This window comes from Bicyclus anynana, chromosome 2 (assembly GCF_947172395.1).
Source record: "Bicyclus anynana chromosome 2, ilBicAnyn1.1, whole genome shotgun sequence".
In the NCBI taxonomy this organism is placed as follows: domain Eukaryota; kingdom Metazoa; phylum Arthropoda; class Insecta; order Lepidoptera; family Nymphalidae; genus Bicyclus; species Bicyclus anynana.
The window spans coordinates 2,045,644-2,070,710 of record NC_069084.1 but is presented as its reverse complement, the minus strand read 5'-3'; the positions used below and the strand labels follow the sequence as shown (position 1 = coordinate 2,070,710).

The 25,067-nt window shown below is 34.6% G+C and overlaps 1 protein-coding gene across 8 annotated transcripts in view; it reads left to right on the top strand.

Moving 5' to 3' along the window:
* LOC112043745 (uncharacterized) overlaps positions 1 to 18,376 on the top strand; it is a 62,561-nt gene extending 44,185 nt beyond the window's left edge. For 7 of the 8 annotated variants that reach the window (XM_024079302.2, XM_024079297.2, XM_052886985.1 and 4 more), the window contains exons 2-3: positions 14,629 to 14,754; positions 16,782 to 18,376. In XM_024079302.2, coding sequence (XP_023935070.2) covers positions 14,629 to 14,754; positions 16,782 to 17,044 — 389 coding nt within the window. In that variant the 3' untranslated portion in view covers positions 17,045 to 18,376. Of the gene's footprint in view, positions 1 to 13,334; positions 13,519 to 14,628; positions 14,755 to 16,781 lie in introns of those variants that run through there. The other variant, XM_024079298.2, reaches the window with a different exon arrangement.
* The last annotated feature ends 6,691 nt before the right edge of the window (positions 18,377 to 25,067 follow it).

Below are 25,067 nucleotides of genomic sequence, written 5' to 3'. Positions count from 1 at the left end.
AAAATTATTGCCACCGAAACACAACAAATGAGCAAGTGACGTCATTCATAATAAAAGTAGAAACTGAAATCGATCGGCAAATTTAAAACAAAATAGAAGGGTTCCAAAAACAATAGTGCAAATATTTAAATATAGTTTGATAATTGCAATTTCATTTTTTTCAAAGTGTAGGTAGTAATGTTTTCACACAGATATACGTTTTTTAAAAAAGATAAGTAGATATTTTTTTGAATTTGCCGGGCGATTTTAGTCTCTACTTTCATTAACCAAACATTATTATAGAGTTGTAGTTTTGGCCGTTGAAACTTTACAAATAGTTTATATAAATACTTTATATATAACAAAAATGCATTATTCAAAGCTTTAAACGCTCGTCTTTCTGGACATCAATACTTATCATATCACTAGTATTAATCGTCCGATACTGGGCCACTTATCGCAATACGATTCTTAATTTCGTTATTTCCGATAATAACATCCATTTGTCGTCTCAGTCCAGTGAAAATACTACAAATTTGTCGAATTTTACAAACAAAATGGTTAGTTTGACGAGTTTATTAATTATTATGGCACTGAACATATTTTTGTTCTGGGTGCTATACGGTTTGCTGATCAGATACTATGGTAAGTGACTCATTAAGCAACTAAACAGGCTTAATTAAGTAACTGACCCTTTAACCACCGCTAAAACTGCGTGAAAATCTTCGGAGAGTGACTAACAACAGACAAAAAGGCCCAAGGTTCAGATCCTTAATTATCCAATTACAAAACATATATTTTCATCCCAAGACACTCAGCTTCGGCAACCCTTTGAACTTTTAAATTTTTTGATGTTTCTCGCCATGAAGCTAACTGATTGGTGATTGGAAACTTTGAAGCAGATAATTATTCGTCATAAGTTTTGTATAAAATACATACATATCAGTTATTAAAAAATAATCTAATTAATTTTGCTTCCTTACCATTGTGTTAGATTTTTAATCATTTGCGCGTGATGTCATAAGTATTTATTAAAATATACATTAATGCAAAATTCAACTTAAACACTATCAAAATAAAGGCCAAATTAAAATGCTCGATGAACGAACACGGTCACATTATCGGAGAAATTATTGAATTAATCGGCGAATTATATTTTTTAACTGATAAAAACCCGATTAGACATATGAATTTATATGAATTGAAAATTTATTATTGACATTGTGCGCGTAACAAAGGACAAGCTAATTGTTTATCTTAATAAATGTTAATTTAATTAATTAAAAGTGTACACAAGTGGTGCTCGTACCTGATTTGGAATGTATCCAGCTTTTATATTTTGGTTGACTTTTCTTATATTACTAGTCTTGATAATTGCTTATCAGCAAATAAGTAAGTGATCTATTAATAATTTCTATATAACTTTATATGTAAATTTTTATCTGGCATATTCATATTATAGTGTAAAATCTGAAAAATCGTCATACTAAAAAGTTTAGTTTTACGACTTTATCAACAACTAGCTGACGCCACGCGGTTTTACCCGCGTGGTTCCCGTTCCCGTAAGAATACGAGGATAAAAAATAGCCTATAGCCTTCCTCGATAAATGGGCTATCTAACGCTGAAAGAAGTTTTCAAATCGGAGCAGTAGTTCCTGAGATTAGCGCGTTCAAACAAACAAACAAACTCTTCAGCTTTATAATATTAGTATAGATGTGAGTGACGTTTGTTCTTATGAGGATCTCATAATTTCTAATTCGATCACGATCCGATCAGATACACCAAGCATAGATCGCTTCGTCGCCCGCCGAGTGATTCTGAACCTTATTATAATAGTTAGCGTAGCTTATTCTTTGAGGTGCTTTAATAAGACCTTTGATCTTGATGATTGATGATTTTGATTTTACAATTTATTTTAGCCCGGCTTATAATTATAAACATTATTGAAAAGTGCTAAATAGTTTAAAGTTCTAAATATAGTGTGTAATCCAACCGACTTCTTAAAATACAAGAATGTGAAACCACCTTAAAAAATTTCGAAACAAAAACAAATATAACATATTCAAATAAATTTGTCAGAAAGAAATAGACACAAAATAAAAAAAAAAACAGTTGAAAATATAAAGGCCTAATTTGAAATGAAAGTGAAAGCCCAGAAGATGATATCGACAAAAAATATACTTTTAGATTTTAAAGTACTAAACATCAGTGGATTACGAGTAAGATATTCAATCGCACAAACTGATAATACGTCCCTTGTTTTATCTGACACTGACAGTAACTGATTGAGAAAAAAAAATAGTTTTGAACAACATCTCTATCGAACAATGAGGTTTTAACACGGTTGACGATTGCCCAAAAATGATTATAGACATGTTACGTCACAATAAGTTTGTCTAAACAAACTTAAAAGTGTTGACTTAAAATTATTTTAAGCTTTAACTATTTTTAATTCGAAAATAGTTTGAAGATTGAAATTGATAAACCTTTTTTATGTGATTATTCCAATTTTGAAGTTCTGTTGATTCAAAAGTGAATTTTTATGCAGAAGTGGTTCGTTAATACAAAAGTGATTTGTTGAACTACAAGTGTTTCTTTATAATCAACATGGTGCGGGATTACTATGCATTAGTGCAACCAGTCTCCAGTACTGGAAGCACATCAACTGTTGTGTACATTTCTATATTTTCGACGTTGTTGGTGATGTCTTTTGTAGTGATGTGCGTAAAGCTGTCATCGATGAGTAAGTTTTAGCCAACTGACCCGGCTGAAGTAGCGTACGGTCTAATAATGATTTGACTGTAACTCTACAGAAAAACGATTTAAGATATTAATCAACTTTTCAACACTCGAATATCCGTAGCTGTAATTCCTGAACAAAATAACCAGTTTCGGTGCTATATTTTGGTTTATTTATTTATTAGGATAACCAACAGTTGATACAATGTCACATGTTAATAATTTACATTAAAATAGATTTAGTTATTATACAGCTAATTATAGTTTATCACAGCATACACTAATTAATATAATATGAATACCACAGTTGTCAAAAAAGAATCAATTTCAAAATATAAAATGCAAATTAATATCTAAAAAACGAAAAGCTATAAAACACAAGTCACATAAAATTAAATTTATAAACAAGTAGATTATATCTAAATTACAGTATTAAAGTATACTCGTACAATACCATTACAATTACATAATTAGAGCTTTGCGACCGAAACTGGTTTTCTGGCCGAAACCGAAACCGAATATTCAGCCGTGTCTTCAGTTTCGGCCAAGCATGGTGGTCAAGTATAAAGTTCCTTGTTTGCGTCGGGTGATAATGCACTGAGTAAGTTTTGTGGCTACATACAGAGCTATCCGAAGGTTGCACGACAAATCCCGAACAGAGCCGCCAGCGAAATCAGTTTCGGTTTTGGCTAAAATAGGCCGAAACTTTTTCCGAAACTGAAACTGCAGCTATAATTAATAACACTAAACATTATGTTATTAATTATTATTATGTTTGTAATCCCTTTAAATATTTTATATTTTTTAAAACACCCTGTCCTTGATAAGTTTTGCGTGTACCTATTATGGCGAGAGAAACTTTGTCTTTTCATTGGGGCTTTTACTCATCTTGATGGAATAATACAGCCATGATTAATTAATTCATGGTATCAGTATCGATATAACAATATAGGTACTATTGGTATATGTTGGTATACGCTGCAAAACTGGGGTTTTTAGGGTTTCGAACGTACGTACGTACAAAAATACGGAATCTTTTTAATATCACTCGCGCGTCCGAATGGCCGACTGTCACAGTAAAATTTTTGTTATTATCTTTAGAGATTAAATTCGATTATTAATGTAATTTCTTATCAATTTATTTTCTTTATTTTGATATGATTAATATGGAGATTTTTTACTCGTCTCATATAACGTTATATTTTTTTATCCCTCGTAACGTACAGAACTAGAATCTAGAAATGGAAAAAAAATTACGATAAGCCATGACAAAAGCGACAAGTTCTGATAAAAATAATCTTATCAGGTACCAGGCTTTACCTACCTGTATCACAATACCCATATTTATCAAAACAGAATGAAATCAAAAAATCTTTATTAACGCAATTAGCAACGCCTTAGCCTACCTACCTAAGCCATTAACATTTAAATTCACAATCATTATTATTGGGTGTTTTCTGTTTTAGTTAGAGAGTTAGTTAGTTACTTTCTTCTTCAATTTACTTATTTCGACATATATATTATCGAAATTATTATTTTAAACAGTTTCTAATTGATGCGTTCTTCTTACAAACATTCAATCCAACTTTAACCGCTTTTATTATTTTGTTCAACAAACTTCTATTTCAGACCTATTCATTCTATCAGAAAACATTCTGACAGACACTGATTCAATAAGCCATGCATTTTATACACTATGTACCACTATTTATAAACTGTCCGTGTTTTTTAAAATCTAGAAGACACAACGCGTTTTCAATCGCGTAGTTACCGTTCTCATGCGAGTTATAGCCTATTATATATATTATTCCTCAAGGATAATGTAGAATTCTAACGTTGAAAGTTGGGGAATTCCTTTCCGTATTTTTATTCACTTTGTATTTAGTTTACACACACACACGTAGAAGATATTAATCTTATTATTAGATATCAATAATAATTACTCTTTCAAGTGGCTATGTAAATTGGAATACCTGGAATTCATACCATTTCTTGTGTACAGTTTGTGACAGAGTATAAGCATTTGAAAGACATAAATGATACATATTAGGTGGATTTGAATATTAGAAATTTTAAAGAATTCAGACTTTTTCGCTACTGCATATCGTATAAGTTTTATTTTAGTAGATGATCATCAGTCACAGAGTACTTATTCATTTATAAAGATAAGATACCCAAAAGATATGTCAATACAACAGTAAGATAAACCATGTTGAAATACTCGAGATCAGATTAACCACTTGTTTTATTCCAAATAAGCATGTCTCGCTTTGCGACTCTTAAAATGGACAAAGGACAATTTATTTTAAACGCAAAAGTGAACACGTATTAAATAAAAGCGGAAAGTGACATTCTGATAATTTGCAGCAGCAATTTTTTAAGAGTGTCTCACAATAAATACTAAGTGAAGCACTAAGATTGTTTGGGGCCCCAAACATTCTGAAAGTGGTCTAATAGTTGATTGAAAAGTGATTTAAAGTGTTGTGCGACAATGCCGCCGTATGGTCATCCCAATTTTGACTGGCCCGATTATTATGAGGATGACGATGATTTTGTAGATGATAATTATGATGTGGATAGGGAGGAAGTGGGAATAACTCAAGTGACTTTTTGGTATTTGATGGTGTTGGTGTCAATGCTTTTAATATGGATGATGATTTTCTTCTGCTTACGGATTTTGACGTTAAGTATGTATACTGTGTATTATTTACTTGCCTCACTGGTCTAGTGTTTGATTAGCTCTTGCGTTCTGAAGTCTCTAATTCGAATCTCAGGTCAGATGAAAAAGTTGCTCATGATGGTTTTTTCTACAAATTTTGAATAGCCTAGTGTTGGTAGAGTTGGTATACGCTTAGCTTTAGGGTTGTCTATGTTCTTTGATATATTTTTTTACCCTATTAGATACATGATATCTAGACTGTGTTTCTGCAATCACTTGTGTACTGTAATACTCTCTTATTTCAAAACAAAATGGCTACCATGAATATAATTCATTCAAGATGATAATATTATTCTAAACTGTGATGCTTAAAATATTAACAATGACCAATAATGCTTTTAAATAACCTGTGATACTGTATACCTTTTCTGTAATATTATCACCACAGGTAATTGGATAGATGTGTATTGTGTATGTCAAAGAACTGCTGTAGGCATAATAAAAAATATTAAGATGAATAGGCCTATTGCGTAGTCCGTAAAAATATATGACTACATTTTAGGCAATCTAAAATTTACTTTAATAACGGGAAGATATAGTTAGAAAATATTTTAGTTTGCACTATTTACATGATTTTTTGTTTATAACAGTGACTGACAACGTCAATTAAAATTTAAAAACCGATAGACAAAAAACGACTTTTTATGTGTTTTGTTATATACGAGTAGATAACTTTTTTCGGTATTTATTAATATATTTTTTTCCAATCCAGACCTCAGCATGAAACATATTTTTGTAGAATTTTAGCCATGTTTTTGGACATGACTCATTCAGCTAGAGATAATTCTGTGCGATAAGATTGGACTAGACGATTAGATTGAACACCTCAGAATTTTATCTTAAAACCATCAAGGCTAATAAGAGAATTGTCATTCTATTAACAATTTAGCAGTATAGAGTAATACCTTCTGAGGTTGTTTCGTTTTAGAATGAAACTTAGGAGATTTTACCTAATCTAATATAAAATTTTTAACTATCTAAAATCTCCTGTTTCATTCCTACAAGGGTGTTTCTTGGAAAATTGTGATAAATCATTAAAATATAAGTATTCGGTTTTTGTTTATTGAGTGTGATAGAATAATTTTAATGACACAGATACTTTATACAGAAGTTTATTAATTAGACGTTATGTACAATGTACATTGCCGCAGAATGAAAAGAAAGCGATTTTCTTGAAAACATAGTCAATATGTCAATTGTATGCACAACTTAATGTTAATTGTATAACATACAAACTAAATACGACCTAAAAAAAGAAGTCGGACTTCTTCCGGTTAATCCTCGCGTAATTCTCGAGAATTCCCGTACTATCGGTGCAATCTGTGAATTCCGCAAATTTAGCGTCAGTACTCGGTACTCGCTCGATCGCTCGAGTAGTAAAGTGTCTAGCGCTTATGAAATTCTTGAGCATTTCTGCGAATTCGCGCAATGAAGTGAAACTGACTTCCGCTCCATTCCATTCCGCAGCAGTGAAATGTGTGACCATAATCTAGTCCATGTAAGTCATAATCTAGGTATGGGCTTAGTTCAAGCCTCACATTCTCCTTTTTATCACATCGTGTTATGCTATGATAACAAATCACATGACTCAAGTGTAGGACTGTACTGAATCGGACTAGGCAAGAATGGCTAAAAAGGATTAAATATCCGATAAAACCGGCCAAGTGCGTGTCTGACCACCCGGTAGGGTCCCGTAGTAGTACGCCATTAATGGCGACTTGAAAAGGATGGTTCTTGGTTGGATAATTAAGGAGTTTGGACCTTGGTGGTTGTGGAAAGTTACAGGTTTCAAAGGGTTTAGAGATCCTCATTTGTTGCCCATGTACATGTAAAATAACATGTTACATTTTCTACGGAACATCATGAGGCATTACATCTCCAGTCGCCAGTACTGCCACTCGTAGCTTCATGAAACCTTTCGCTATTAAGGATCTTTAACGGTGATTTTGAAGGGTTACTGTGAAGCTAAATTAATGATGACTAGACTGAGGTCGTGCTCTTATAAATTATTATCATCGTCTTCATCAATACAACACACATTCGGCTCACTATTTAGCACGAGTCTCCCCTCTCCTCTCAGTAACAGCAAACAGTCCACGCTGGCCCAATGCAGATTGACACACTTCAGACACGTAGAGAATTAAGAAAATTGTCAGGTATGCAGGTTTCCTCACGATGTTTTTCCCTCACCGTTTGAGACAAGTGATATTTTAATTTCTTAAAATGCACATAAGTAACTTGGAGGTGCTTGGTCCGGACCGGATCCGGAATTAAACTTACGCCCTCCGAATCAAAGGCAAAGGTCATATACACTGGGCTATCACGTATTTTTTTATATTATAATCGAAGAAAACATAAAAATACACGGGGATGGTTAAGAGTTTGACCCTTAAAACCTCTAAAATCTTCCAAAGCTATCGTAAACTCCTAAATAGGCTAGTTGACACTTTTTTAACATGTTCTTAAATAGGTCATTATCGTTCTATTAGATTGAATTTCTTTATTTTATTTTTTTGTGACGTGATTACATGAACATTTAAGTTTTTAAATATGTTTTTGACAATACGAGCCAAAACGCCTGTCGGCCATGACGGTCTATATTTCAACTATTTTATGATGTCACTATAACAAATCCCTTACAAATGGAGCGTGTATTATGTATTTATATAGTGTTGTTCTAAGTCATTATTCGTTTAAGGGCTTTATTCAAATTTGAAATATTACGTTACATTTGCAAATATTGCGTTAATCATTTACTTTCTGCGACGTTGAATCAACCCGCCAGGAATTACTTGCGTTTAGATAATAGCAATATGAGGAACGTTGAATCAATATTACGACGAAGTAACGTCATATATGTAGTACATTACAATGACCGACAGAAAGTACCGTAGAAAGGTCTTATCTTATCTTTCTGTGTTCCAAACATCTCAAACATTCGAAGACATTCGATGTGTAGAGCTTAAAAAAATAATAAGCTTTTTATGTTGCCAATACGCTAGATGTTTTGAAAACCTTATAGAGGAGGAAAGACTGAAGGTGCGATTCCGCTATTTTACACTCGTCGATGAACTTTTCGTCTATAACACGACTTAGGGAGAGATCACACGGTGCCGCTGCGGCGTCTCGCATATAAATAAATATCTCGTATGTACAGCGATGCGGCAAAACGTCTCCGTGCGGCGCCGCACCGCACCGTGTGGCCACTCCCTTAAGGTCCGTTTATATCTACAGACACAGTGCGTCACAGACAAGTAGCGTGGCAGACACCCACAGACACCGTCTATTCACACTGCCCAGCAGGTAGCTAGAGACACTTAATATTCTTTCCGCGAATACTGGCCGGGCGCGGCCCGTGTCTGACAACGTCTGCGCTGAACACTATATAGACACTGTATAGAAGAATATTATTTTGTCTGCCACGGCACGTGTCTGCCACGCTAAATGTCTGTAGATATAAACGGACCTTTATTCGAATTTAAAACTTCTTATATAGGTGTAGGCGAGTAAAAACTCTGTCTGTAAAAGGTGTAGGCGAGTAAAAACTTTGTCTGTAAAAGCTTTCTTGCCATGTCTGTGTCAAAGGTTAGCGCCAAAATTAAAATGTCATTAACAACGATGTTGCCATAGAAACGAACGATATCACAGCGCAGTAACTTTACAGGATGCACGGGCTATTGTCAGAGCACAGGCTTAGCTAAAATTATTTTTTAGGATAACTTTTTACGAAGCTGAACTTAATGAAACATCGCTTTGTTTCTCATCCATTATCAGAGACGTACAACATTTCTCAGCCTCATTCGATTAATAATGAACAAAGCAAAGTAGCAACTGTTTACATTGCCTTTTATTTTATGCAAGGCGTTCTAATAGATAAAATTGTCATCATAAAAAACATTATTATAATATACTTGAGCATATCACAACACTTTTTATATATAATTCGTTGATGTAGGAGTATATGGAATAGTATTTAACCGACTTCCAAAAAGGAGGAGGTTCTACGTTCGGCTGTATGTATGTTTTTTTTTTTTTTTTTTTTTTTTTTTTTTTTTATGTATGTCCAGCGATAATTTCGTCAATTATGGACCGATTTTGAAAATTCTTTTTTTGTTTTGAAGGGTTTACTTCCAGGGTGGTCCCATTTTTTTCATGTCAGGATCTGATGATGGCATCCTGGAGAAATTGAGGGGAACTTTCGAAAGTTGTAGAGACGGCTAGTGCGTTTGTTAGTGTTTCCATAAGGTATTTTAAGCCACTACAACTTTATGAAAGTTTGGAGTTGGTCTGATGATGGAGTCGAAACACAGACCATGGAACTCGTCAAGGATTTACAGCAGTCACCTTTTGTTTGGGCTTCATTAATTTGTATTGATGAGTACTTTCCACCTATATGGGTTGTGACTGTATTAAGGGTCTGGTGACGAAGACGAGGGACAGTGAAGAGAACTCCTCGACGGTTCACAGTAGCTACCTTGTGTTTGGACTTGATAATTTTGTATTGATAAGAACTTTCCACTTAGATAGGTTGTGACTGTACACACGCAGTAGGTATGCTAACACTAAAAATGAAAAAATAAAAATTTTAATAAAAAAAATTCAACCGACTTCCAACTCAAAAAATAACTTTAACTAAAAAGCAAAAAATAACATCCTACCTATGTGCTACCTTCTGATCAGTTTGAAGGCGGTGCCAAGCCAGTGTCGTGTTTTAATTAAAGCTGTTTCTGAAAGAACCAATAAATTTTGTAGTTTAAACGTGTTTAATTAAAACATCACTGGCTTGGCACCGCCTTCAAACTGATCAGAAGGTAGCACATAGGTAGGATGTTATTTTTTGCTTTTTAGTTAAAGTTATTTTTTGAGTTGGAAGTCGGTTGAATTTTTTTTATTAAAATTTTTATTATTAATGAAGATAATACTTAAATTAGCTAAACTTATTATAAAAATAAAATATAAGGAAATATAACTACAACTACAAAATTAAAATAAATTAAAATTAAAACTAATACCTAGAAATAATTATCGAAATTTGCCGCCCTTGGTAGGGTGCCCATCACGCAGGCAGCATTCCCGCGCTGAATTGCGATAGAAATTCTTTGCGCGAGAAAGCTGCCCGCCCGAGGGTCGCCTGTTGCCTCTCTGAGGCGTTTCCAGATCTCCTTGTGGAGAGTCTGAGCGCTCCTGCCCCACGGACCTAGTGTCTCGACGCCAAACGGGACGAATTCATATTGGGCGCCGAGACAACTGTATTTTAAAAAAGTTTTGACGTTCCCGCATGTCTGCCGCCGCCCCGCCATGTCTGCCGGTCGACTGGATGTATGAAGCAATGTAGGAGTATATGATTTAATTATTTAATATTTGTTACTTGTAGATATTACAGGAGCGTAGTACCTACATAATTTTCCGCGCCTTATTAAAAAATATGAGCAAAATCAACATTTTCCCATTGGGGTTCACAGTTGCTTTGTTGTTTTTGTATATTTCTTGTTGTTTCTGTATATTTCTTGTGTTTTATATACATACCCTCAACGTTTGGTAGTTAGTCTTTATAGTGTTCCTGTGGCTAAGAAGTGCCACACTATTAAGACCAATAATCAATTTCAATTGACTATGAATTGATTGATTTTGAATGTGACGTCAACTATAATATTACTTTTATTTTTGACTCATATACGGCTATTATATATACACACAAGTATAAATTACGTCTTTGTACACTTGTCATAATGAGTCATAACGTATTGTCATATTAATTAAACAAAAATAGTTGCAATTACGTTACGAATTACGTAAAAGTTTTCCATGTATAAATCACGCCATATAAAAGGAACGCTGGTGGTTTATAGTAAGTAGTAGTAGTAATCAATTCTTTATAAGTACGTCTTAAAATCTAAAAAGACTATTTGATTTTTAATCAATTTTCGTCATTATTACGCATCGATCTCTAATTTATATTACACTGTAAAGTAAGTGTCTGTTATTCTTCTAGGGAAAAAGTAAATAAAATTACCAAGGTTAATGGAATCGACTAAGTACCTGGTAAATAATACAAAACTCTGCGCAATCTAGAAAACTCTGTGGAATCTATCGGCTATTCTGCACATAATACCGAATTACATATTTATCTTAATTGTAAATTATAAATTGTTAAATTTAATTTTACAAAAGGAGCACATGTCGAGTTTCTTGCCAGTTTTTCTCGGCAGAATCCTCTTGCCGAACCAGTGATTGAGTTTACTGACAAACTTGACTCTTTTGAAAGTGATTGTATAAAAGCTTACTACTTGATATAAATGTACATCAATAACTAGGTAATAGTATTTAATTATTTATATTGTGCACGATAGAATAACATCCTAGTTCTAGTAGGCTCAAATCGTTCAAGCGCCGTTCAAGTTGATATATCAAGCAGTCAACTTACAATCACTCTTTTTGCGTGTCGTAAACTATATATATTGTGTTACAAATGTGAAGTGCACTCAACTTCAAATAATAATCTAAGTTTAATCATCCATTAGTTATCTCGGAAGTCTAGATAGGGTAGGTAGAGTTAGTAGGTAGGTACATTGTTTAGTCACTTGATAAAATACTCATATGTAACAGGTATTCATGTATCAATATTGGGAACTTGATGATAATTATCTATAATTAATAATTACTCGTAGGTATAGATATTTTGCACAAGCTTACTGTAGAGTAGGTACATGACGTAGGTTGTGGAAGGACATTTTCCAAGGAGGTGTACGGATGGAACAAAAAAAAATATTTTAAACTCTTAGATAATCTTAAATTAATTGATTTGCCGTAAACAAGACCAAACTATTATTAAAAATTTTCTTCAAAATAAATTACGTTGTAGGTAGGTACTTACGTTTACAGATTATTGAGCTCTTTCATGTTCAGTTTTTACTTGTTGCGATAAAATATTATGAGGAAGTTTCTAACTCGATTAGTACTCGACCTGTCTAATAAATTAATTAATAATTATGAAGGTAATAGCTAGCGGACGCCCGCGACCTAATTCGTTGTTTATTAAAAACCTGATATTTTGTTTTTCAGAAATCCCACAGGAACCATAGATTTTTCGGCGATAAAAACCGTTAATGTATCCATGATAAAATCCATCTTCATTCCCAACCAAAGCATTTCAGTATTGTGAAGGTGTAATTAACATAGACGTACTTACAGTGCCCGCCACGAGATATTGTGTTTGTGAAGTTAGCAACAAATGACTGCGCAATGAATCATTAACGGTACAAACGGCGCGGGCGGGGAGCTATATTCATTCCGCAGCTTACTTCACAAACATAAAGATCCGTGGCGAACACTGTACACCATTATTAATTGATATTGTAATTCTGAAACAGTTTAAAATATTATCGAGTTTAGCAACAGTAAAACATATGTACCTCGATTATTGAGTATACCTAGACATTAAAATAATTTTTATCTTAACCTAAAAATCGTTTCGTTTATATGTTGAAAATTATCAGATAAAGCAATAAATTTAGCACTTTTAATATCGCCAAATTGGCACCAAAACAAAATGAAATAAAAATATAATATGGCGTTTAACCTCTTTTACCTGATAGATTAGAAAAGCAATTTAGGCTTCTACCTACGTCACACCTGTACCTAAAGAACTGTTTAGTAATCCATTTGATTGCATGTAATCTCACAGATAAAGCCCATCACTATACATATTGTTTATATAAACACAGTTACAAAGAGCATCACTATTGATACGCTAACCATCGTAAAGTGCGCGTGTAAGGTTATAACGTTATTCTTAAAACGCGATTTTAATATAACGGTTTTCAAATCGATATGTATAGATGAAGAGTGTTTTGAAAGCGTTTTTTGCGCAATTTTTTTTTTGGTTTTATGTTTTTTATTAGTTAGTGTAAAATGGAATCTAATTTGAATGGATCTGTGGACCCCGTCGGTTGTGTTGACTGTGAAAAGGACGATCATACAAACGAACCTTTTATAAATTTTGTATGGTATATTACATTGTCGTGCGTGTGTTTTGTGGTAGTAGTTATATTAATGGCTGTTGGAAGATTATTACAAATAGGTACTAAAAATCATACAACTCTTCATAACAAGATTTCTAGTTTATAATGTACTCAAAAGTCTACGGGCGTTTTGTTAAAAAACTTTTGACTTATAGGTTACGTTATTTGAGTCGGGTGTGTCAGTTTATTTTTTTTACTTCAATAGAAACTGTGAAGTAGAAATTATCACAAACTAATTTTCTATTAAAAGGGCTTTAGGGTGTTTTAATGGTTTGATATCCGAACTGCAGGCTTATTCACTATCTTTGACGTATGCTAGTTAACATATACTCGTAGGTACGAAATTGAGATTATACGTAACGTATAACGTACGTCTGGTGGACCATTCAAACTGGTGGATATAAATGCTATTTTGTCAATTGATTTGATGTTTTTTTTAATAGGATGATAATAATTCTTACTAATATTTTTTTCAAAAGTATAAATAAATTATATTTTACCTGGTGCCTGGTGGTTAGGCTTCGGTCGTGGCTGTTTACTATGCTAAAACGGACCTCAAACGTCTTAGCATTCCAGTTATAATGCACTTATGCGTATCATCTTAAACTTCATCGCCACTTAAAAAAAAAGGTTTTTTATTCAAAATAAAAAAAAAACTAGTATGCTATAGACCAGATTTCTTTAGCTCTTCCTCTCAACATCCGTTCGCTTCGCCCAATTACGATTTTCGTAACACAGTCACCAACTTACTCCCAAGGTCAAGCGCGTGTAAAGAGGTTTTACTTAAAGTACAGGTGTTTGTAGTCAAGCAGTCGTTAAATAAAAAACATCCCAAACTCCGGCGATAAGCTATGTTTAATAATGTATCAACCCATATTCGGCTCACTGCTGAGTCTGAGGCCAATAGTCCACCACGCTGACCCAATGAGGATTGGCAGTTCACATACGTAGAAAATTGTCAGGTATTCCTTACGATGTTTTCCTTCACCGTTTGAGACACGTGATTATTAATTTCTTAAAAAGCACACAACTGAAAAGTTGGAGATGCATGACCCTGACCGGATTCGAATCTACGTCGAGGAGTCGGAGGCAGAGGTCATATCCACTGGGTTATCACGAAATAGGCTATGTTTACGAAGTAAATAACATTGTTTTCCCTTTGTTTCCAGGACAAAAGACTCGCAACTCGCAGCAGAGACGAACGTTCGTTGCCCCGCGCCAGCGGCCGTCGGTGTCGCAGACCGAGCCTACTATATACGTCAGTCCGGCCAACTTGCCCCCACCGCCCAAATATGGTGAGTACGTTTTGTATATTAATGCACAGGTCATTGGCTGTGCCATCACAAAGTCTGGGGACAATAGGGATGATGACAGGTTTTTAAATTGTATACTAATAGTAAAGCAATTTTGTAAAAGTAACACGATCATATCGGTATCTGCGATCTTTACTTTCGGAGCTACAGGGAGGGTCAGACTTGCGGCGCTGCCGCGGTTTTATTAGTTAACATTGACCTTATTTACCCGAATGTATCCATCATAAAAATTAATATATTCAAAACCATCATCTCCAATCTTTTACGGGCAATTATCCTGTAGATATATATAGCCCTTGTTCAGGAAGACTTGTTTATAGTAGTAGCCATTCTACGTTGTTTCAGATTATGAAGACTTGGGATTTATGGGTGATATTATGGAGTTTTTCTTTCTTGCAAAAAAATTCCAGTAGAGTAAAGTGAGATAGAGAGGATTTAGTTCCGTATATCCCGGTTCATCATTACCATCTGATAGCGATCGTTGCACAGTCAAAACTGCTGTAAATTTTAAATATGTGTTGCAATTGGTTTTTTTTAGAATCCTCCAAGTCTTCTTTCATTATATTTATAGATGAGATTTCAGATTTGGTCCTAAAGTAATCCATTGACTGTTGCTAATACATTTTCGGTACAATGTATAGCCGCGCTTACTTATTAACGGACTGATATGATAAGGTTTAGATTACCACGCGCATGCCTGGATGGTGCCTAATCACCCTTGACTTGAAGGTTAGGTAGTACGTGGCAAAAATCACGAACGCATATAATAGTGGAACTCTTTGTGAGAGAATTAGGGGATGTACGTTTTTGCATCTGACGCCAAGCAACCAACTGTTGTATTCGTTTTAATGACTGCTGGTGTAATTACAAGCCCAGGGACAAAATCTCGTTGATGAGTAAAGTGCGTTAGTAGATAAGTAAAGTTGTCAAAGATGTATTAATTAGTAAAATTTGATTGAAATCTTGAAATTTTGACCGAATCTTGGAAAATTATACGCCAGACTATTCTGTTGTTTCATCATGGAGGGTGTGTTTAAAGCCAAGTAGGTACAGGATAATTTTCAGCAGAAAATTTAAATAATAAAGGTTTCATTGCCTCAAAATTTTGATTCCCGATTCACACTGTGGCGATATGGATTGACTTTCAGATTTCAGCTGTAAGTCAGTCAATGGACACCTTCTACGTAAATGCATTCCATCGTAGAGCTTCACTTATCATTAGACTTGATTGTATCCAAACAATTGCATCTATTAATGATCATTTAATCATTATTAAAAAGGCAAACTTACCTCTTACAAATGATAATTAAGTGAAATAAATAAATATAATACACATGAAATAAAATAGTAACGTGCTAATTTGAAAGAGATACGAAGACGCAGTGCGGTATTACCTTATTAGGTTACAATTTACACTGACTTGTCTTTGTTGTCGTTCGATGATAAATTAGCGTTAGCTTGCTAATACTTGTGTTGCTAAATAATGACGCAAAATAACACTGACCGAGGTATCATAGGTTATTATCCTTAATCGATCGATATATGACAGTGTAGAGGGTAGCGACCCTGCTTTCTGCACCCACGGCCACCCAGTTCGATTTCCACAATTAGAGCATAAATATTTATAAATTCATCAGCTATCTTAATAAGCTACGCTTACTAAATCGTAAGAAACTAAGTTTTTTAATCTTATTTCTTTCAAAATAAAAAATAACCGCTCTTGTGATACCAGGACTGAAATACAAGGGGGTTACGCAGCTTTGTTACCTTTCAATTCCAGTTGTGGTCACGCTCAAAACGTCAGACTTTCAAAATGCATATTTCTGAAGCTTTTTTGTTTGCCGCATGCTGACCCACCAATGTCGAGGGCTCATACTTGATGCAATATCATGTAAGAAGAACTTTAGGCTAATCTTACCAGCTCGAGTGAATCCCAAAATCCTCTTTTCGGCTCCCCAGTTATAAAACATCTATTACAAAAATTAACTAATTATTTTTTCACATTACAGAAGCGATGGCTCCACCCAGCTACGAAGAAGTGGTTGGGATCCACTACCCCAACTATCAGCCAGTTCAACCAATCACGCAGCCAATCACGACTGCGCTAGCACAGAGCTCGAATTCGGCGGATAACGTTACAGTAACCGATACCGAAAATAACGTTACAAATACCGTTACACAAAATAACGCTTCCTGTAGCGTTCCCAGTAACGTTGCTCCCGCCGTTGTCACTATTGCAAACGAGCGGACAGTTCCAACAGCGTCTTCATGATTTTACAGACTGTATTTCAATATATTTATTAACCAGTTGGACTGGTTCGGCAATGCATTTACGAAGTTTGTTACGTGAGTTCATAGAGTACAATTTGAAACGAGTCATAAGAATAATGTATCATACATAGGATAATACGAAGAAGGTATTTCTGTATTTTGTATTTGGTTAACCAATTTGTCTGGAACTAACTAGGTATAATTATTCTTCTACATATTATGACAAAGGTTAATCAAATTAAAAGTAGTCATGTTTTATTAGTTACCAAGATCTCTGTATGTTTAATGGAGACAGTATATAGGTTACCATACAAAATAATAAGCTTTGAAAGTGCAATGTATTAGTTCATAGCTAATTCATAGCTATACTATATCAAAGAAAAATGTAAATCACGGTATATTTTAATCGTTAAAAATAACGTCGTTGAAAGAACGTAACGTTTTGAAAACAACTTTGAAAGAACGTAACGTTTTGAACACGAGCAAACTAAAAGCAAACAACGTTGAAAGAACGTAACGTTTTGAAAACAACTTTGAAAGAACGTAACGTTTTGAACACGAACAAACTAAAAGCAAATAACGTTGAAGGAACGTAACGTTTTGAAAACAACTTTGAAAGAACGTAACGTTTTGAACACGAACAAACTAAAAGCAAACAACGTTGAAGGAACGTAACGTTTTGAAAACAACTTTGAAAGAACGTAACGTTTTGAAAACAACTTTGAAAGAACGTAACGTTTTGAACACAAACAAACTAAAAGCAAATAACGTTGAAAGAACGTAACGTTTCGAAAACAACTTTGAAAGAACGTAACGTTTTAAACACGAACAAACTAAAAGCAAACAACGTTGAAAGAACGTAACGTTTTGAAAACAACTTTGAAAGAACGTAACGTTTTGAACACGAACAAACTAAAAACAAATAACGTTGAAAGAACGTAACGTTTTGAAAACAACTTTGAAAGAACTTAACGTTTTGAAAACGAGCAAACTAAAAGCAAACAACGTTGATAGAACGTAACGTTTTGAAAACAACTTTGAAAGAACGTAACGTTTTGAACACGAACAAACTTAAAACAAATAACGTTGAAAGAACGTAACGTTTTGAACATGAACAAACTAAATCAAACAAAATGAGATTTCAGTAATAATTTTCAGTCTTTATTCGGAGGACGCAAGACTGACTGTTATTACTCTTAATATAATTTAATTAAGTAACTGACATGTGAACTGACTGTGAGAACTGTTACGTATTACTTATTTTAATGTTACCAATGTAAAAATATAATATTTTAATAAAAAAATACAATTTAAAACCATTAGGTTTAAGAAATTTCATCTTTTATTTTACGCACGCAGAATATACCCTATCTACATTTTGTAATTAAATGCCCTGTTGGTTCAGTGGTGAGCCTGTGCAATTACAATTCGGTCCTAGCTTTGACTCCTGGGTCATTATTGAGTTTTTATTGAGTTACCGCCGTTACGTATGGTAAAGGCGGTAACTCAATAAAAACTTCTGCGCACCAAACTATACTGTGTAAAATACCGAAAGACCAGCACACACAGATAAAGATGTCAAGTCTTTTGTTTTTTTTTAATTCTTTACAAGTTAGCCCTTGACTACAATCTCACCTGTAAGTGGTGATGCAGTCTAAGATGGAAGCGGGCTAAATTTTTAGGAGGAGGATGAAAATCCACACACCTTTCGGTTTCTACACGACATCGTACCGGAATGCTAAAATGCTTGGCGGTACGTCATGGTATGCTGGTGGGGTGATAACTACTCACGGTTGAATCCTCCCACCAGCCAGACCTGGATTAATTAAGACAATCTCAAATAAGTTTTTGAGATTTTTCCCAAAAAGTGAGTCTTTTTGTTCGCTACTCCACAGCATCTAAAGTCGGCTGAAGGCCTGAAGTGGGCGGTTTAAATATGATGATGATATTAATACATAGGTATGAACAAAAACTTTAGATCTTAGCATGAATTATGTGTATATCTTTACGATCTAGTTCGTCCCTCCCCATTTTACCACAGAACAGCGAGACGCCGCGAAAAATGGCATCCTTTTGTTGTCAACTCCAGTCAACTCGCACGAAACGTTTTGCGTCAACGTTCCTAATAAGAACTGTCAAAATATGGAATGCCCTTCCGGTGTCTGTATTTCCTGACACCAACAATTTGTGCACCTTCAAGGCAAGAGTGAATAGGCATCTTCTAGACAAGCGCGCTTCATCTTAGACCTCATCATTGCTTTCCATCAGGCTTGATTGTGGTCAAGCGTACGCCTATACTACATAAAAAAAATGTACCGAATAATCTCAAAGAGCCTAGCGACTTATCAGGGAGTAACATCACACACTCACTCACTCACAGTAACAAAAAATAAAAAATGAGCTTGCTACCGCCCACAGGCATCATGGTTAGAACTCTAGTCACTTACCTATGGCAGAAGCATAAGCAAAGAAAGATCTGGCTCTCAAATAGTTTAGATAAATAGAGAAATAGTCAAGTTACTAAATAATTAATAAGACACTACGTGTCTAAATAATAAAATTCAGGCGCCTACAAAAATATTGCCGCAATTCCCCGCAAAGTATCACTTGACATGAAAGTTTCACGACATTTACATTCATAAAACGTTTTTTTATTAACATGATTATTTCAACACTTATGTCTTATTAAAGTTTTATTAATTAGTATTTAATTAGTTATTAAAATTCGGATTATGTATGCAACCTTTATACGCGATAAAAATATACTTGTACATTATAAATACATACACACACGAGTTTCAGTCCTCAGCTGTCATATAAATCGCAACAAAATTATATGTTACTGTCAAAACTCATTTCCGGCTAAAACCTAAATTGTCAGAGAAGAGAAAACCAAGAGCCAGCAAGAGCAGAGATTATCAGATTAATTTATGTATTTAATACATAAATACATTAATTTATGTATAGTGAAATAATAACGATAAAGTCTCATCATCATTATCATCATCATCATCATCATCATCATCATCATCATCATCATCATCATCATCATCATATTAGCCGATGGACGCTACTGCAGGACATAGGCTTTTTGACTTCCAGACATCACGACCCTGCATCGCCTACATTCAGCGAATCTCCACGACTCGTTTGATATCTCCAGTCCAGGGGGGTCGACAAACACTACGTTTTCTAGTGCGAGGTCATCATTCCAGCACCTTGGGACCCCCAACGTCCATCGGCTCACAACGACAACACGCACTGTTCGAAGACTTATCTTCAGGCACTGAGGAATTTCCAATGATGTTAGAAGAAAAAAGAGGTTACATAAACCATATTCGATTACAACTGCCACACAAAAATTAATTCAGCGGCGTTGTCAACGGCGCGATGACAGTGCGGCGACTGAGCAAAGGTTTGCTAATTAGCATAGTTTTAACGTGCCGCATGCGATCAGCGTATAACCTATCCCCTTTTTTTTCTTCTAACATCATTGGGAATTTCGGATCAAAATATATCGCGAAGTTTCCCGAATGTTGCCCAACCGAATTGAATTCGGCGGTTCACCTCTATCTCGAATTCTACTTATATCCATACCCATATCTCTGATATTTTATCAGCCATATCACATTTTTACTGGTTACGTAAATGGACTGTAGCAAATGTATTAAGAAAATAATAATATTTTTATCATACGAGTACACAGCTTTGCTTTTATCGCACGGAAATATTTTTTATCAACTGTATTGATTGCATTTTTATGCATTTCTGTTCCGTTTCCGATCGGAAATTTGTTAAGAATTTATAATCTTGTAGTCGAGCGCGGTGGGTGACATATTCTACATCAATGTCAATCTTAATCAAAGTAGGTCTAAGTACTATACTTCCTAAGTAAGTACTATCCTTCCTAAGTAAGTACTATTCTTCCTAAATAAGTACTATCCTTCCTAAGTAAGTACTATCCAAAACCTTTCAGATTTTAAAATTAGCTTTCAGATTTTAATCTGTTATTTATGGTTATTGTAATTTATGGTGTTCAAGCACTAGATGTTTAGAACAAGTAACTAGTCAACTATGGGTTGTATGACAAAAAAATATTTTTTGGTTTAAATATTTTGAAGTATACTAATTCCTAAACATTTTTTAATTTACACAAGTATTGTTGGATCTTAAACGAAAGTCAATAGAGCTAATGCTTATGTTAAAAAACCCTAGGTAAAAAAAGGAAAATGGAGCCAACTTCAATTATGTGTAAGCGTGGAAGTGTGTAAGTTACAGACTTACCTATGTTTGTTTCTCTTTTACGCTGCGGCTACTGAAGCGACATTTCATCCATTTCAAAATCTATGGTTTCCGCGGGATTTGTGAAAAACTGAATTACACGCGGATGAAGTCGCGGGCTAGTACTAAATACTAAATAAGTTAAGAGGAGTTCCTATTACTTAGACGAAGGACCCCGGTGAATTTTGTTACACTATATTTTCTCAAAATATTCACATATTATGAATATCAACACTTGCTCTACCTGGGCACTTGCTCTAAGTGCCCAGCAGAAAAGAGCATGCTTCATGTGGGAAAATTACGAACAACCTTATTGGCATAATTCCTAATATAAAATCTAATTAATATTTATAATATCATAGTCGAGAAATATCGAAGCTATGTTAATGTTATTATAATTTATAAACACATGACCAAGAAATACCAGAGCACGTGTTACCACTTACGTAAGTATATATCAAGAGAAGTCATTGAAATTGATATAGTATCGATTTAACTACTTATTTAATTAAAAACTGATTAAGATACTTTGTTGCACGATACTATAGCAGGGTTTCTCAAACTTATGGCTCCACGAACCCCTGTTAAAATTTCCAAGTGACAGCGAACCCTTTACTAACTATTGAAACTGAGAGTCATCATCAGTGATGTTAACATGCGGCCAAGTGAATAGAAATAGACAAAATATCGTCCAATGGCGGCAGAGTTGTCCCAGTCCCATCTCTTTCGTCCCAACGCAATGAAAGAGATAGCGGTACTTCCGGTTCCGGTTTTTGGTTAAAATTTGTCTATTTCTCTCAAGATTACCTCGTTGATCGCATGGTAGCGCCGCAGGTTTGGTTTTGGTCGTGGCACATATGTTTTCTGTGGTCGTGGCTAATTCATCATGATCTTTATTATTGTCAGCCGATGAACATCCACTGCAGGACATAGGCCCTTTGTAGGGACTTCCAAACATACTGCGCCTTCTAGTGCGGCCATTCCAGTACCTTGGAACCCAATCGTCCATCGGCTCTTCGAACTATGGTACGCCCATTGGTACTTCAGCTTCGCGACTTGGTGAGCTATGTCGATGACTTTAGTTAGGCGGATCTTCTCATTTCTAATTCGATCACGCAGAGATACTCCTAGCATAGCTTGTTCGGCCGCTGAGTGATACTGATCTGAGTCTTCTTATGAGGCCCTTAGGTTAAGCGACCAAGTCTCGGAGCGGAGCGAAATCACTGTCAACACGCACTTTTGTCTTCAGACACCGAGGAATGTCGTTCGATAAAACGTATATTTTTATATTATCCTCGTCAGCACTACAACATAATATGTATTACACTACGACAAGGTTAAATTGGAGTTGGTGTGAAAAAAAAACTTGTACACCTCAAAATAAATAGAACGCCCTTATATAATTCATACTTTTATGTACAGTAATTATATGTTTATCGAGTATCAGATTGCCTAGGGGTCGTTGTTTGAAATTAAAAAACTTCAATAGCTCAACGGTAAAGGGGTTGGATTCGACGAGAGGTCGCAGGTTCGATCCTCGCCCGCTGGAGTATAGTCGTACCCACTTCTACCACAGAATTTTCCGGCTAATTAAATAAAAATACTATTTAAAAAAAAAAAAACAAGCAAATAACACGGTTATATTAATTATGGTTGGTTTCCCAGGATCGATTCACGGTTTCAGTGATTTTATAAATGTTTCTGGGTCTATGCAAAAGTAACTAGCAATAGTGTAAAACACCAGACTTATAGATCTACTTTTTAATTTAGTTTCATACTTTTTGATTTAATTGTTCCTGCGAAGTATTGCTGTGTTTATAGACTATGATTTTCACCTACCAGCAAGTGGGATAGCTGCTTGGTCCGTCTATTATTATTATAAAAAGGATTCCGTTTTTGAACTACGTGCGTTCGGAACCCTAAAAACAAATGATAAATGTATTAAACTTTAGATACTGTTTTAACATTATAGAATGATGTTAAAATTGTATATAACAGTATTATATCATAGTAACAAATCGGTAAGCCAATTACCAGCAAATTGGCGTGATATGGTCATTATACTAAACGAGCGGGATATTTCATACATACGTGATCCGACCTTCGGATAGCAATTTATAAGACCTGCCATGTTACGTGCAAGGTGTCTGTGGATCTAAGATTATAGAGAACTGGTTTTTTTCGTCACTTTCTTTCATTGACTAGTAAGTAGTTTATTCTAAAATATTATAATCATATACCTCAGACTAAATACCTACTCGTCAAAGATACGTATATCTATAATAATTAATCCATAGATCCCTTGGTCACGCCATCACGCGTGAACGGCTGTACCGATTTCACTATTTTTTTTATGTATTTGTTATTGGCAGGAGAAGGCTCTTATGACAGAAAAAGTTTAAAAAGAGTAGGGGTAGGGTAGGGGTAGGGGTATTGTAAGGTAGGTTAGGGGTAGGGTAGGGGTAGAGGTGAGGGTAGTTGAGAGTATTTATCAACTTTATAAGTTTATTTTGAAATTTTTACACCAAAAAATCCATGGTTATTGCGGTGTTTTTTTAAAAAGAGAATTTCCATGGGCGTCCTCTAGTAGGTAAGTTACAGCTATCATTGTTTAAATTTTTCATTTATTTTTGGAAGTCGGTTAAAAAAGAGTTTACCCGTCACAGCAAGAACGCATGGTCAACGTACCGGTATCACGAGATAAGTGAAGGCGGCTAGCGAATATGTAACTTACTTATCAATGGTAAAGTTGATTATCTGCAGGCATAATAGTACATTTTACACGTTAATTGTAATATAGGCCACCTGCTTCTTATTGAAAACGTCAAATTAACTGAAAAATGTCAACTACCTACTTTATGATAACCACGAAGAGTTGTCAGAAGGCACCGGATGACATTTTCTTACATAGAATCTCAATTTCATTTAAGTCAACTAACATACGTCAAAGTTACTGAATTTTCCTGCTGATCATATGTGGAACCTCCGAGGGCTTACATTTAGCTAGACGCTGCTTGATCATTCCTTATTACGTCCGGACGTTATGCCTGGAACGCGATAAAAATAATGTAGTGAAGTGCTAAAGAATTAAAAAAAAACCCTTTTATCCCGTAAAAATCCGTGGAATTTGTAAAACACTGAATTTCACGTGTACGAAGTAGCGGGCGTCCGCTAGTTTAGTGCCAATATTTTCTCTAGTTTGGGTTAATGACGTCTATTTCAAAATCAAACAACTCATTGGTCATATTTCTCTCAACTGTCTGCAATCAATTCCAAAGTAAACAGAATGTTGGGTTTATTTTGAGATTTGATTTGTTTGTACGAATCTTACGCATGACTTTTGTTAAATTTTTACGAGTAGGTATTTAATTATTAATCAAATATTTGATTAGTGGCGTGATGTCTGTGTATTGTGAATATTTTATTTGAATACAATGTTTGTTTAAGTCAAATATTGTTAGATGTAAAATTGTTTTGCTTGGAAAATGCCGTTAAATGGTTAAATTATAAAATGTTGGTTTTGGATAAGATTTTAGAAGATAAGATTGTGTTTCTTATAATACTGGCATTTTCTTAGAAAACTAATTCTTTTGATGGTGTGGTCACTACGTGTCAAACATATATTTTGATTTCCCATTCAATTTTGTTTGACATTTTTTATAGATACTTATAAAGGGTGGATCTGACCCCCTACATTAATTCTATTATTAGTTTTATAATAGAATTCCATATCGGTAGCACAG